The 14478-nt window shown below is 37.8% G+C and overlaps 1 protein-coding gene across 1 annotated transcript; it reads right to left on the bottom strand.

Annotated features, from left to right (window-relative positions):
* Window positions 1-4539: 4539 nt before the first annotated feature.
* Window positions 4540-13136, bottom strand: LOC105007335 (L-rhamnose-binding lectin CSL3-like). Its single transcript, XM_029114197.2, has 9 exons — window positions 13053-13136; window positions 12576-12614; window positions 10283-10327; window positions 9861-9999; window positions 9139-9257; window positions 6519-6563; window positions 5837-5972; window positions 4932-5039; window positions 4540-4857 (listed from the first exon to the last, which is right to left on the bottom strand). The coding sequence occupies exons 1-8, from the start codon at window positions 13078-13080 to the stop codon at window positions 4934-4936; spliced, it is 657 nt and encodes a 218-aa protein (XP_028970030.2). The 5' UTR covers window positions 13081-13136; the 3' UTR covers window positions 4540-4857; window positions 4932-4933.
* Between the last annotated feature and the right edge of the window lie 1342 nt (window positions 13137-14478).

Raw genomic sequence — 14478 nt, forward strand, 5'->3', positions numbered from 1 at the left:
CCTTTTATCTACATAATGTAAAGTAATCATGAAAATAATAAAGAATATAAAATAGTGTAAACAATTCAAAAACACATTTTGAGTGCATGGAAGCGCACATCACACATCATATAGAAAGGAAAAAGGCAGTCAATGAAGTCTACTCAGGACTCTACTCTGGACTTTACTCTGGCCTCTACCCTGACAACTATGGTAAAATGCCTTTAGGGAAAACCACTATTGTTCAGAGAAGATCTTTAGAACCCCATACAGTCTACAAAGGTCACTGATGAAGCAGAACTTTAGCTCATCCCTCCCCTCTTCCATTTTCACTGCATTCCAGCTCCAGAGGTTTCATTCGCATTCCAGCTCCAGTTTCCATGGCAACCCAAACCAGGAAGAGGAAAATGTGTCTCTGACAAGCACGCTTTGTGAGAAAGATGGGATCTTCACGGTTTTATTTCAGTTAGGATAAGTGAATCTGTAAATTCTGAAAGTAGACATTTTATTTCCAGTTTGTACACATCAGGAATAATATCATCTCGTGTGGACAGTGTGTGTTCATCAAGAAGATGGCCAAATAAAGCTATACTTTGTTTTTGGGTTAACCATGCTTAAGAAGAATACCAAGAGACATTCAACTGAAATTAGTACTACATGCTCTTTATAAATGGGAATATACTCCAGGTGAATGTGTCAATGCAGAAGATCAAATGCAAAAAACTGAGCAGGGTTTGAAACCAGCTTAGCCTAACAAAGAGGGCTGTACTATGAAGGGAGTTCAACCTACTCAGATTTAACTCGGGGTTATCAAGGAAAATCAGGGTTGACAAACACTGATTGCCTAGTTTGGTGTTAAACGGTACTACAACAATGTTTTAAGATGTTTGTTAGTTGACTCTGTGAGCAGAGTCAACTTGCGCGTTTCTTTAAAAGGGGCACGTTCGGTAATGCATGAGTTTTTGCTTGGCTTGTGCTCCGTCTTCTTTCCTGGAAGAATGCACCTTTATAATGTCGGGATATGATGAGTTTAAAGAAAGTTAAATGGCTAAACTTCTTGTCGTATTTTCTCTATTTTGTCTTAAAGACTTTTATTTGTAGAATGATTGAGATGTAAAGACAAGTAAAACAGTCTGTTGAAATATGTAAAAATAATTACGATAATTCAGTTATGGCCTAAACATGGACTACATCTCTGGAATTGACCCATTTGTCACTGTTAATGATTTAAGATCTACTCTATAAACACTGTGAAATTACTTCCTATTCATGTTCTCGCAGGGGCGCTCAAATAGGTACAGTCAATCATAGCAATCCCCCTCAGGATTCCTATGGACAAAATGTGTTCTGTATATGCAGGCCCACCCCATGCATATTAAAAACAGACCAAGTCTTTATTGCGAATTACTTGTGCTCGCATAAATGCATATTTGATCTTCAGAACGCTTAAATGGCGTGGGAACACCACAAATGCATCAAGTAGTTTAGTGAGCACCTTGGGAACTGCACGGCATAGCCTACAGTGTTCTGATCACTGCACAGCATAGCCAACAATATTCTGATCAATGCATGGCATAGCCTACAGTGTTCTGATCACTGCACAGCATAGCCAACAATATTCTGATCAATGCATGGCATAGCCTACAGTGTTCTGATCACTGCACAGCATAGCCAACAATATTCTGATCACTGCATGGCATAGCCTACAGTGTTCTGATCACTGCACAGCATAGCCAACAATATTCTGATCACTGCACGGCATAGCCTACAGTGTTCTGATCACTGCACAGCATAGCCAACAGTATTCTGATCACTGCACGGCATAGCCAACAGTATTCTGATCACTGCACGGCATCACCAATAGTATTCTGATCACTGCACGGCATAGCCTACAGTATTCTGATCAGATGTTCAGCATCATGGATGGAACACATGAAATGTCCACTGGCAAAATATCGCAAATCACGACACACTGCTCACCATGAGCGCATTACTCCGGCGAGTGGCACTGGAGATGTCTGGCCCTAGAAGCCGGCAAAGATACTGAATTCCCTCAGATGAGAATCAATATGTTTATTAGAGAACATCATCGGGTAAACTAGAGGAGTTTCTAAACACCCTCGTACTGCGGAGTGAACCTCTCGCAATCCGTGAGCCAATGTCGATTGGGTCTTCCAAATGTGTCTGCCTTTTTGTGGGCGGAAGGGCGGTGCTTATGTTGGGTAACATCGAGTTAACCATGATGATAACCTGCTTGGAGCAGTTTAGAGAACCAGAGTATATTGCCATGACAGCATACCTGGGGTAAAAAATATTCACCTTTCGTAGTAAGGGTTAATTGGGAGGTTACACCCAACATCAGTATGTTACTCCTGCAGTTACTTGAATAAGCCAGTTACCTCACCTCGTAGTACACCCCTCAGTTCGGTTGTTAGTATTTTAAAATTGTTTTCTTCCTTTCATGCACTCTGGTACGTTCTTGTGGTTGGCTTGGCTTTGTGCTCTAACAATGTAGAAGATAGCATAAAGCCTTCTTATTTCTTAAAACAAACAAGAAATAAAAATATGCATACCGCCAAACCAATCATTCCCAAGAATGAGATTGAGTTGCATTATGTCAACAAATACAAGTTTCTTGGTTGTATTTGTTTCTTGTTTTGCATCAAGGCATCATTCACCCACTCTGCCAAGTATACACGTGGGAGGAGTCTAAGTTGCTAGGAAGCCTAACTAGCCACACCTCTTTCCTAGCCTATATTTTAGCTGATGCAAAAATGTCTAACGTAACTACATTGGGATGAAATTCTATTTTAGAAAGTCATGAGTGAATAAACCATAATGAATGCACACACAAAACCCCTGCTTTGGAGGATTCACCAAATTCATTCATATACATGCATACATACATATTGTGAGGTTCTGTTTTGTTCAGTTAGGATGTTGCTTTTGTTCTTGAATGTAGCCTGTTCTGTTTTATTTTTTCCTTTGTTCTCAAATGCAGCCTGTGCTTTCACCTGTGTTTTTTACCCCTTCCTTATGTCCCTATTGAAGTTCCTCCTGCCCTAGTGTGGTTTGTCAGTCATTTTGCATGTTAACCCTCTGGGTACTGCGCTTAAAATTTTTGAGTTTCACTACTTTTATATTTGGGCTTATAAACAATATGTAATTTAAATCGATCATTGTGTATTTGGCATCAGATTATTCCTAAGTACTTCAGCTATTATAAGCATGCATGTCAATGTTCTTATAAGGTAGTGTTTTAGGGAAAAATGTACAATAAATTAAATAATTTAAGCGAAATCAGATTTTTTCTATATATCATTGAATTCTGACCGTAACACTCCAATATGGAGTGAAACTCCCAATACAAATGTTCTGCGCAAACACAATGCACATTTGTGTAAGAAAAGGCTTCACAATTAATGTGAACAGAAAAGTTAAATAATTTGCCTTTTGTCCAACACCATTTTTCATTGAAATCAGCCCAAAAACCCTTGTGGAACTGTTCTGCCATTACACCAACACTTTTCAAACCCTTTTTCTTGCACAAAAATGCATTGTATCACAATAAATGTGAACAGAACAATGAAATTAGTCACCTTTTGTGCAAGCAGACAAATATGTTTATGAAAGCCATAATTATGTCACTATTTATCATTGAAATCAGCCCAAAAACCCATGTGGAACTTTTCTGGCTCTGTTAGCACGTTGTTAGCATTCCTCCTTTTGTTCTAGTCACGCAGTTGTCCAGCTTGTACAAACCGAAAAGGACTATGGCTACATTGAGTAAAGGTGTTTTACTATTTTATATTACTGATAATAATACTTATAAAGCTTATAAATACTTATAAATAATACTTATAAACTTCTGCCCGTTTTCACTTCTTTTCCATTTGGGCTTATAAACATATATGTAAAGAATCATGTATTTGGTATCTATGGACTCAGAGGAACACAAGCTAATATAAGCATGAATGTTCATGTACTTATAAGGTAGTATTTGAGTGAAAATATGCAAAACAATAACGAATTTCAAAAACAAAATGAGATTTTTAAGGTTGTCATGTTGCGTCAAGCTTAAAATAAAATAAAACCTGTTTGTTCCACCACCTCTGTGCCTGTGTCCTGCTACCTCAAATCTTGACACAGACATCATAACATATCATCATGTGTTATAGACCAGTATGACCAAATTCACTGTTATGTGAATAAGGGCTTTTAATGGGTTTCAAGAATATTACATGTAAAATGTATCCAGAGTGTTCAATCCTGTGGGAATCCTCATCCAACATTGTGAGGAGTAGCAGGATGGAGGACTATCAATCAATCCAAGGTACTTTATAAACCCCTTTTCACATCAGCAGTTGTCAAAAAGTGCTTTTCCTCCTGGCCGGGGAGGGTGGGTGGGGGGGGGGGGGCATGGCAGAGAGCAGGTAGGGACATTTTTACTGGTTTGTCCTTTTGGCATATTTGTTTCATTCAATGAAGAAAATTTTACTGAAATTAATAGATTGAAATCTACATAAATTGGGCCAGTCTTCATTCAAAAAAATCACAAAATCCGGTCATTATGCTGCTGTTTAATTTCCAAGTTCAGAAAAATACAAATAAACAATGTCTGCTTTACAAATCTTGTGTAAAGATGAAAATAAGATATTCTGGTACATTTGACTCTGAGGTATGTCATTAGTAAATCACTTAATAAGCTTCAGCTAGGCTATTGACATAGCCATTGCACTATTTCTCAATTATCTTAAAACAAATGCAGCAGCTCTGTTAACTTGTATGCAACAGGGAAGAAATTAGGACTTAAAGGACACCTGATTACAGTTGATATGCAGGAAGTCTCTCAGATTCGGGGTGTTTCTCACAGATCTCCTGTAGGACAAAAACACAGTCAGACCCACACATTCTAGGTCTCAGCTGTGCACGTGTGTGTGCATGTGACTTACATTTAGCCACAGGTGTAAGTCACTTCCAGGTACTTATACGTTCCGTAACAGGGGTCTCCGAACACAGATTTGGATGCTTCTACGACACACTGGGCCTTCCTGTTACAGCTGTGGGTCAAGACAGAGGTGTTTCTGAAATTAACACTTTGCGTTAGTGTAATCCATAACATATGTATTCATGTGGCTCACCCTGTTGTAGCTCGATTGAATGGTAATAACACTTTGCGTTAGTGTAATCCATAACATATGTATTCATGTGGCTCACCCTGTTGTAGCTCGATTGAATGGTAATAACACTTTGCGTTAGTGTAATCCATGGCATATGTATTCATGTGGCTCACCCTGTTGTAGCTCGATTGAATGGTAATAACACTTTGCTTTTGTTGAAGTGTATGTTATGTTTACAACAGAACATCTGTTCATCCGTACACAGGAAGTCACGTCCATTCAAAGTGCGACAGTAATTAGCCAATGGGCTTACAGTACTGGGATGTTTGTAAGACAGAGAATTGAGTCTGTAACATCAACAATAGAACAATAGAATGAAAAATTTACTATCAAATGCTGCCATAAATAAGTGAATCACTATCTCCCTTGACGACCAGGCACGCAATCATTATTTCAACCACTACACAAAACGGCTGATTTCTAACACAATAGAGTGGACAGCTAGGCCAAATGGGTGTCTGGAACATTGGGGAAAATGCTGTTCTTTAAATTAGTATTCAACAATCACCAACAGGCCTCCCATCCCAAAAATGTGCCCTGTAAAAACCTCTTGACTCCTTGGTCCTGTTGAAACATTACTATGGATACAGGTTTCAGTACATTCATCTTAAGGTAAATAATACAGTAGTATACTGAAAATACATGTTTCTAAAGGAAAGTACTACAAGTTTCAGTACCTTTGTGCCATCTTACTGGTCGTGGGTTTGTTGACGCAGTTGATGTTTAATATTTGGTTACTGGGGCGTCCAGAAGAACACACGTGGGTGTTACTGCGACCATAGTTGGCTGTCTGGATATGAATCTTTCCTTTACCTGAGGGAGAGATGGAGAGAGAATGATTAGGCATAGGAGGACTGAGAGGCAGAGAGAGAAAACGAAAGAAGACGAGGATGAGGCAGGTGGAGGAAACATGTTGCACAATAAATGGAAGTGAGATGAGAACGAAAAGGAGAAAAACAGAGGTGTTTTACCTCCACCCATTTCCCCACAATAACCCTTACACCACACCTTCTAACATGGCTGGTTCTTCTGATTCCAAACAATATGTTAAAAAAATCGATTATATACTGTACTTCCCAGATTGCTTCTAGTTCACAGTACTCTTTTCTTCAAACTGCTACTAGTGTACATTGTTATTTATATTGTTGCTATATTTTATAATTTTTTGTCAGGGTATATTTTTTGCTTATATTTTCTTCTTAACTCTCACTACGTATTTGTCGGGTGCCATGTCATAAGAATGTCATTGTGCAGGATGACGCTGTTTTGTTTGGTGGTATTGACAAATAAACCTTGAAACTTCAACTTCAACTGATAAATTAATACATTTGCAAGATATATGCTGTGATAGTATCTCACCACATTCTAGCTGAATATTAGAGCCTTCACACGCAATGCTGCTTTCTGGAAAGAGATACAGACATGAGTTATATACCGAGCTACCCACTGCAACAGTAAGCAGATGCAGACATACACATAAATGACATGTCAAAGGGTACCCACATTGTCTATAGAAAGTTGATATTGGTTTATTTTGTTTTTGATATTGTAAAAAAAAATGTTAACAGATATGCTAAAAATATGTTCCGTCTTTCACTGTGTGTTAGTTTATTAATTTCCTTACGAGCCACCATAGTTCCAGCCCCAGAAAAATGACAAACAACTAAAAAGAACATAGCTAACTGGACCCTTCATAGATCTGTTGGAGTGTTGATCTAGTTAGCTAGCCAAAGTTGGTTAAAACTAACATGTTGAATATGCATCTTGCTAGCTGCAAACCATTAAACCATGTAACATGTGATCAAGAATCATCAAATATGTATAAAATATTCAGCAGAGCTTAATTTTCATTAAGTAAACTCAAAGTGGAAAGTGTAGTTGAACAAGTGAAACTGACAGTTGCTGAATAAATATACATTCTTTATGTCCAGTTTAAAAATGCTTTGATGAGGCAATTTAAAAAATGAGGTCATTGTCTCTGATGGGTCTATTAATCACCAACCCTTGCTACCGTTGCTACCCCCCATTCAGGCCCTGATTGGTGGACCACTGATCCACAGGACTGGGAAGTATCAGAAATAATAATGATGTCATAGAACATAGATATGAATAGTGTTAGGTTAACCTAATATATATATATTTTTTTACATTGCCCACCACTTAGTATGGTCATACCCTACTATCAATACTAATGCCCTTAGTAAGGTCATACCCTACTATCAATACTAATGCCCTTAGTATGGCCATACCCTACTATCAATACTAATGCCCTTAGTAAGGTCATACCCTACTATCAATACTAATGCCCTTAGTATGGCCATACCCTACTATCAATACTAATGCCCTTAGTATGGTCATACCCTACTATCAATACTAATGCCCTTAGTATGGTCATACCCTACTATCAATACTAATGCCCTTAGTATGGTCATACCCTACTATCAATACTAATGCCCTTAGTATGGTCATACCCTACTATCTATACTAATGCCCTTAGTATGGTCATACCCTACTATCAATACTAATGCCCTTAGTATGGCCATACCCTACTATCAATACTAATGCCCTTAGTAAGGTCATACCCTACTATCAATACTAATGCCCTTAGTATGGCCATACCCTACTATCAATACTAATGCCCTTAGTATGGTCATACCCTACTATCAATACTAATGCCCTTAGTATGGTCATACCCTACTATCAATACTAATGCCCTTAGTATGGTCATACCCTACTATCAATACTAATGCCCTTAGTATGGTCATACCCTACTATCTATACTAATGCCCTTAGTATGGTCATACCCTACTATCAATACTAATGCCCTTAGTATGGTCATACCCTACTATCAATACTAATGCCCTTAGTATGGTCATACCCTACTATCAATACTAATGCCCTTAGTATGGTCATACCCTACTATCTATACTAATGCCCTTAGTATGGTCATACCCTACTATCAATATTAATGCCCTTAGTATGGTCATACCCTACTATCAATACTAATGCCCTTAGTATGGTCATACCCTATTATCAATACTAATGCCCTTAGTATGGTCATACCCTACTATCAATACTAATGCCCTTAGTATGGTCATACCCTACTATCAATACTAATGCCCTAAGTATGGCCATACCCTACTATCAATACTAATGCCCTTAGTATGGCCATACCCTACTATCAATACTAATGCCCTTAGTAAGGTCATACCCTACTATCAATACTAATGCCCTTAGTATGGCCATGCCCTACTATCAATACTAATGCCCTAAGTATGGCCATACCCTACTATCAATACTAATGCCCTTAGTATGGTCATACCCTACTATCAATACTAATGCCCTAAGTATGGCCATACCCTACTATCAATACTAATGCCCTTAGTATGGTCATACCCTACTATCAATACTAATGCCCATAGTATGGTCATACCCTACTATCAATACTAATGCCCTTAGTATGGTCATACCCTACTATCAATACTAATGCCCTTAGTATGGTCATACCCTACTATCAATACTAATGCCCTTAGTATGGTCATACCCTACTATCAATACTAATGCCCTTAGTATGGTCATACCCTACTATCAATACTAATGCCCTTAGTATGGTCATACCCTACTATCTATACTAATGCCCTTAGTATGGTCATACCCTACTATCAATACTAATGCCCTTAGTATGGTCATACCCTACTATCAATACTAATGCCCTTAGTATGGTCATACCCTACTATCAATACTAATGCCCTTAGTATGGTCATACCCTACTATCAATACTAATGCCCTTAGTATGGTCATACCCTACTATCAATACTAATGCCCCTAGTATGGTCATACCCTACTATTCATATTGGTGCCCATCACTAAGTATGGTCATAACCTACTAGTCATATTGGTGCCCATCACTAAGTATGGTCATACCCTACTATTCATATTGTTGACCACCACTAAGTATTATCATCACACACATACTGACTTGCTGCTGGCTTAGTCACACAGACGTAAGTCACTTCCAGGTACTTATATGTTCCAAAGCAGGGGTCTCCGAAAACATCCTTGGTTGCCGAGACAACACACTGGTTCTTTCCTTCACACCTGCATGTCAAGGACGGAAAGAGATCAACACTACAGTCATATGTTACTATAGATACAGTTTAACTCTACAGTAATATGTTACTATGGATACAGGTAAACTCAAGTCATGTTACTACAGATACAGGTTAACACTACAGTCATATGTTACTATAGATTCAGGTTAACACTACAGTCATGTTACTACAGATACAGGTTAACTCTACAGTCATATGTTATTGTAGAGACAGGTTAACTCTACAGTCATATGTTACTATAGATTCAGGTTAACACTACAGTCATATTTTACTATAGATACAGGTTAACACTACAGTCATATGTCACTAAAGATACAGTTTAAATCTACAGTCATATGTTACTACAGATACAGGTTAACTCTACAGTCATGTTACTACAGATACAGGTGAACTCTACAGTCATATGTTAATATAGATTGACTCTACCGTCATGACTCTACCATCATGTGTTATTATAGATACAGGTTAACTCTACAGTCATATGTTACTATAGATACAGGATAGCAATACAGTCATATGTTACTATAGATTGACTCTACCGTCATGTGTTAATTATAGATACAGGTTAACCCATTACATGTTTATGTACCTCTGTGCCATCTGCTGACTGCTAGTGGATTTGTTGGGGCAGTTGATGTTGGATATTTGGTTAGCAGGGCGTCCACTGAAACACACCTGGCTGCTACTGCGACCATAGTTAGCACTCAGGATATGAATCTCACCAACACCTGAATGAGAGGAGATGGAGAAGAAGAGGATGAGAAGGAGCAGGAAGAGGAGAAGGATAAGGTGTGCGCTCAAATGTTACGTTGTTCTAAACACATTTATGAAACTAGATACATTCTCCATATTTCCCATGAATCCCCCTAATTAGGACGCCATTTCAGTGGAATATATTTGTAGAACCTTCACTTGTGAAAATGTACCCAGATCATGTTTTAGATGTACAATATGTGACGACTGTGCTAGTCACTGTATATAGTTTGTACTAAAGTCTGAGAAACATCTTACCACATTGTAGATGAGCATCAGATCCTTCACATGTGATGCTGCTTTCTGCAAATACAAACATACAGAAACAGACAGGAATCATCTAAAATGCTTGTTCTGTAATTTACTACGGGATTTCATTCATAACCTACTGTAACGCAAAGTAACACATTGCCAAACTACTGTTGAAGACCAAATAAAGGGTTTTGTTTGGGTTTGTTGTTCCTGTTGAATGTAGCCTGTTTGTTTTTTGTCCTTTGCTTTCGAACATAGCTTGCCCTCTTTTGTGGAGGGGGATCAGGAGAGGCCCCGCCTCGGGAGAAGGCTCCATGGCCCCCACCACCCTGGAGTCTTGGTGGCAGACGGCTATGGAGCAGGGCTGGGAGCGACAAATAGCCAGCCAACTGCCTTTCCAGTCCACACAAATCTCCCTCCGCCAGCTCCTGGTCCTACTCCTTCAAACGAAACTTACCCTCTGCAGTATTGTTTTCACCTGTGCCTTTTTTGCCCCCTCATTGTATATCTAATTAAGTTCCTTCTGCCCCGTGTTTCTTGTTGATCACTGCTGCTGTCGTTGTTGCCTCTTCCTTGTTCCTGCCATTTTTAGCTTTTAGTTTTTCAACCAAGTCTGTTTACTAAAATTCCTTTTGTTTAAGCAACCTCGGCACCTGTGTCCAGCTACCCCCGTGGCATCGTGACAAAAGGTAGTTAGTGGGCACTTTAGAAGCCCAGCCAGTGTCTTTGTGTCATTCAACATGCACCACCTCAGCTGATCCTACATCATAGAGGCCTTCAGTACCAGTCTCAATTCACGTGTTTTTAAACAAGGTTGGTGTATCCAAACTTTTGACTGATACACATGACACTCCTTATTAGGGATCGTAGGGAGTGCTACAGTAGGATCTCTTCAGAATATCTCATCTTTTATTTATAATGTAGGGGATGTATCAGGACATTTCCAGTGAGTTACTTCTGTGTTTTCTGTGTTGAGATCCTCCCACAGAACCAGTTATGAAACCCGATACTGATAAATGTGAATTAGAGATGCTTTCAAGATGAAAGAGGAGGCGCATGTTATAAAGATAAAAGAGGAGAAGCATGTAATGAAGATAAAAGAGGAGAAGCATGTTATAAAGATGGAGGAGAAGCATGTTATAAAGATGAAAGAGGAGGAGCATGTTATAAAGATGGAGGAGAAGCACTTTATAAAGATGAAAGAGGAGACGCATGTTATAAAGATGAAAGAGGAGGCGTATGTTATAAAGATGGAGGAGAAGCATGTTATAAAGATGAAAGAGGAGGAGCATGTTATAAAGATGGAGGAGAAGCACTTTATAAAGATGAAAGAGGAGACGCATGTTATAAAGATGAAAGAGGAGGCGTATGTTATAAAGATGGAGGAGAAGCATGTTATAAAGATGAAAGAGGAGAAGCATATTATAAAGATGAAAGAAGAGACGCATGTTATAAAGATGAAAGAGGAGAAGCATGTTTTAAAGATGAAAGAGGAGAAGCATGTTATAAAGATGAAGGAGAACCATGTTATAAAAATTTAGGAAAGCATGTTATAATGAAGGAGGAGAAGCATGTTACAAAGAAGAAAGAAAAGAAGCATGTTATAAAAATGAAGGAGAAGCATGTTATAAAGATGGAGGAGAAGCATGTTATTAAGATGGAGGAGTAGCATGTTATGAAGATGAAAGAGGAGAAGCATGTTATAAAGAAGAAAGAAAAGAAGCATGTTATAAAAATGAAGGAGAAGCATGTTATAAAAATGGAGGAGAAGCATGTTATAAAGATGGAGGAGAAGCATGTTATAAAGATGAAAGAGGAGAAGCATGTTATAAAGATGAAATAGGAGAAGCATGTTACAAAGAAGAAAGAGGAGAAGCATGTTATAAAGATGGAGGAGAAGCATGTTATAAAAATGGAGGAGAAGCATGTTATAAAGATGGAGGAGAAGCATGTTATAAAGATGGAGGAGAAGCATGTTATAAAATGTTTAGCTTCTATACAGGGTGCAGAGTCTTTCCATTCACTGTTCATCCAGTCTGTCCATCAGAGGTTTTTGGTTCCTATGAGTCTGTGACTTTGAATTCAAGTAACTCAGATTAAGTCAAGTCACACATAACTCATATTAAGGGCATTTTGAGAGCACAAGAATTGGCCTGGTGTAGTACACACAAAAACCAGAACGGAAAAAATAAACTTATCAATACACATTGAAGTTGTTAATAAAAAAAATGTTTTACAATTCGGGATCTTTTATCACACACATACACACACACACACACACACACACACACTCACACACCTGTTGCACGGGTCATTGAGCAGCAAGCTGCAGCCAGCACTGAAACACACAAAGATGAAATCACATCAAAACAAAGCTGCAGCATTTCAGCAACAGTGCATGCAGGCTGTACTAGATAATGGTCATTTAATAAATTAGTTTTGTATAAAAGGGTAAATCCAGTGAAAACAACAAGAAGTAAAAGCAAGAGGTGCAGATGAACAGAGAGGACATTTTGAAGTACCTGAGATATGTTAAAATTGTCCCTCAATGTAAACTATATTTTCTAGACTTTTAAGCTATATTTATGTGGTGGAATGCAAGTTCCACATGTAAACTACCACACTACAAAAGAAGAAAATGAAGACGTTGATTACAGAGTCAACTAACCTGTAAATACATATATAGAAAAAACAAAACACAATTAATATTTTATAGAATATATAGTATTATAATACCGCCTTAAATTCCCATTGGGTGTTAATATAATATACTCACAGATGAACACTTTGCAACTGAGGTGCATGATGACACGTACAGATTTGGTAATAGCAGGTAACTGATGTCTTCAGGGACTCAAGCACCAGGTATTTATGTAGTAATTTACTTTACACGTAAGTCACAAATATTTGCTTTATAGTTGTGACTTATGTGTTTGTCTACAAGGTTGAAGCTTTTGCAAACAAGGATCTTAAACAAACACACCTGCCTACCAGTAACAAGAAAAGTTATCAGGCAAGCCTAGTTCGGCCGGCCAGCAATTAGAAGGAATTAATGTTGACAATATTCACCATTGACTGGGTTGACATTAATAATGACAGTATTCACCATTTATTTGGTTGAATCAGTGACGACTGCTGGTCTTTCAAAGAGGGGAAGCTCATTTTCAGCCTACATTATAACCCTCTGATGGTATTCATTTGTAATGACACTCAGGGTCTTTGGGGTCTTTTGGACTCCAGACAATAACATTTAATTTTGTAACAGATATACAAAATCTTGTTTTTTTTACAAATATAATTTTACTCTGTTTATTAATGGCTTCGCTAAATTCAAGTCGACAATATTAGCACTATCTGCCACTGTGCCCAGTTTCACCTGAGTACGATGCTAGCCTAGCCTACTACTGTATATGAATTAATTAATTAATTAACTATCTAAAAAAATATTTTGTAAAACAGAAACAAGGATTGTGGTGTAGCCTATAATTGTGTGAAATGTATGATGCAAATTGGCTAGACATTTCACCAAACAATTATCAAGAAATATTGCAGCAGTGTGTCTTTCGAAACTTTTCGTTGGATGACACTAATTAAGTATCCACCATTGACTTGGTTGACATTAAAATTGACAGTATTCCCCATTGTTTTGGTTGATATTAATAATGACAGTGTTCACCAATGACTTGGTTGACATTAAAATTTAAGAATTCACAATTGACTTGGTTGACATTAATAATGACAGTATTCACCATTTATTGTGTTGAAATGAATAATGACGGTATTCAACACTGACTTGGTTGACATTAATAATGACCGTATTCACCATTTATTTGGTTGAAATTAACAATGACAGTATTCACCATTTATTTGGTTGACATTAATAATGACAGTATTCACAATTGACTTGGTTGACATTAATAATGATGGTATTCATCACTGACTTGATGACAATAAAATTGACAATATTCACCATTGACTTGGTTGACATTAATAATGACAGTATTCACCATTGACCTGGTTGACAATAACATTAACAGTATACACCATTGACTTGGTTGACATTAATAATTACAGTATTCAACACTGACTTGGTTGACATTAATAATGACGGTAATCACCACTGACTTGGTTGACATTAATAATGACAGTATTCACCACTGACTTGGTTGACATTTACAATGACAGTATTCACCATTTATTTG

This window comes from Esox lucius, chromosome 17 (genome assembly GCF_011004845.1).
Source record: "Esox lucius isolate fEsoLuc1 chromosome 17, fEsoLuc1.pri, whole genome shotgun sequence".
In the NCBI taxonomy this organism is placed as follows: domain Eukaryota; kingdom Metazoa; phylum Chordata; class Actinopteri; order Esociformes; family Esocidae; genus Esox; species Esox lucius.

What these genes read in the sequence shown, in the direction of transcription:
- LOC105007335 (XM_029114197.2), bottom strand. Translation starts at nt 13,080, where the DNA reads ATGCACCTCAGTTGCAAAGTGTTCATCT. An exon ending in CAGTTGCAAAGTGTTCATCT is followed by an intron (nt 12,615 to 13,052) that starts GTGAGTATATTA and finishes TGTGTGTTTCAG; the next exon opens with TGCTGGCTGCAGCTTGCTGC. An exon ending in AGTCAGCAGATGGCACAGAG is followed by an intron (nt 9,258 to 9,860) that starts GTACATAAACAT and finishes CTTGACATGCAG; the next exon opens with GTGTGAAGGAAAGAACCAGT.